The sequence below is a fragment of the Elephantulus edwardii genome, unplaced genomic scaffold, assembly GCF_000299155.1.
Source record: "Elephantulus edwardii isolate Elephantulus edwardi_28Jun2011 unplaced genomic scaffold, EleEdw1.0 scaffold00268, whole genome shotgun sequence".
NCBI lineage: Eukaryota > Metazoa > Chordata > Mammalia > Macroscelidea > Macroscelididae > Elephantulus > Elephantulus edwardii.
The window spans coordinates 1,710,890-1,712,521 of record NW_006400018.1 but is presented as its reverse complement, the minus strand read 5'-3'; the positions used below and the strand labels follow the sequence as shown (position 1 = coordinate 1,712,521).

At 68.0% G+C, this 1,632-nt stretch overlaps 1 protein-coding gene across 1 annotated transcript; it reads left to right on the top strand.

Moving 5' to 3' along the window:
- The first annotated feature begins 35 nt into the window (after positions 1-35).
- LRRC10B (leucine rich repeat containing 10B) lies at positions 36-914 on the top strand. The gene has a single exon (XM_006899837.1). The coding sequence runs from the start codon at positions 36-38 to the stop codon at positions 912-914; it is 879 nt and encodes a 292-aa protein (XP_006899899.1).
- Positions 915-1,632: the final 718 nt, after the last annotated feature.

Sequence of the window (1,632 nt, the reverse complement as noted above, 5' to 3'; positions counted from 1 at the left end):
GGCGGCGGCGGTGGCCCCGGCAGGGGCCCGTGACCATGGGCATCGCCGAGTCCACGCCGGACGAGCTGCCGTCGGACGCGGAGGAGCAGCTGCGCAGCGGCGAGCAGCAGCTGGAGCTGAGCGGGCGGCGGCTGCGGCGGCTGCCCAGCGCCGTGTGCGCGCTGAGCCGCTTGCAGAAGCTGTACGTGAGCGGCACGGGGCTGCGCGAGCTGCCCGAGGAGATCGAGGAGCTGCGCGAGCTGCGCATCCTGGCGCTCGACTTCAACAAGCTCGAGCGCCTGCCCGACGGCCTGTGCCGCCTGCCGCGCCTCACGCGCCTCTACCTGGGCAGCAACCGGCTGCTGGCGCTGCCCGCCGACTTCGCGCAGCTGCAGAGCCTGCGCTGCCTCTGGATCGAGGGCAACTTCCTGCGGCGCTTCCCGCGGCCGCTGCTGCGCCTGGTGGCGCTGCAGTCGCTGCAGATGGGCGACAACCGGCTGCGCGCGCTGCCCGCCGAGCTGCCGCGCATGACTGGCCTGCGTGGCCTCTGGCTCTACGGTAACCGCTTCGAGGAGTTCCCGCCCGCGCTGCTGCGCATGGGCCGCCTGCACATCCTCGACCTCGACCGCAACCGCCTGGGCGGCTTCCCCGACCTGCACCCGCTGCGCGCCCTGCGCGTCTTTTCCTATGACCACAATCCGGTCACCGGGCCGCCACGCGTCGCTGACACCGTCTTCCTCGTGGGCGAGGGAGCCGTCGAGCGCATGGCCGAGCGCGACGAACCCACGCCCCGGCCACAGCCGCGGCGCCCTGTGCGAGCCTTCGAGGACGAGGAGGAGGAGGAACTGCTGATAGGGGGCGGTGGTGCTGGGGCCCTGGAGCGCGCGGGGGGCAGCCTCCGCGCCCTGGAAGCCGCTCCGGGACTGGGCACCTGAACCTGCGCTCAGAAGGGGTGGACTTCAGCCTTATAGAAGGAGGGGCTCAGGGAAACGTTGGCTGCCGGGTCTGTGGGACCGGTGGGCTCCTACTTGGAGCAACAGAGAGGCCGCTTTGGATGAGCTGCTGGGCACAGGCAGGCCCGAGGGCCATCTTCAGACACTTCAGGGGTGTTAAGAAGACTCATGGCTGATTGTCAGCTGTCGTCAGAACAAGAAGTCCCTTCGCCATCCAGTCCTTGATGGGACCACTAACAGTACAACAGAGGTGCCAGCTCTGTCCTGGAGCCAAGGCCCTCGCTGCCTGTGGCCTCCTCTCCTCTTGCTGAGTCTGGGTGCCCACCACTCTCCTGCTTCTGGGGATTGGCTTGCCTGGGCCCATCCTTTCTGGTTCAGGAGCCACTACCTCCGGGGTGAGGCAGAGCCCCAGGCAGGGGCTGGTGCCCAAGAACGGAAGGGGGAAACTTGGGTTTGGGGCTCCAACACCATAGCTGCCCGACCCCTTTACTGGGGCTTATTGCACATACCTCCCTCCCCAGGACCCCTTGTCTTTGGGGAAGGGGAGACAGAAGGCAGGATCCCTCTTCTTCGCCCCCCCCCCTTCTCCCAGCCTGTGCCTGGAATCTTGCTGGGAAAGCGCTCTGGCTCCTTCCCCACAGCCAGAGTCTTCCAGCTGTCCAATTGGAAACGCAGCCACTGTGCCTCTCCGGCCCCCTGC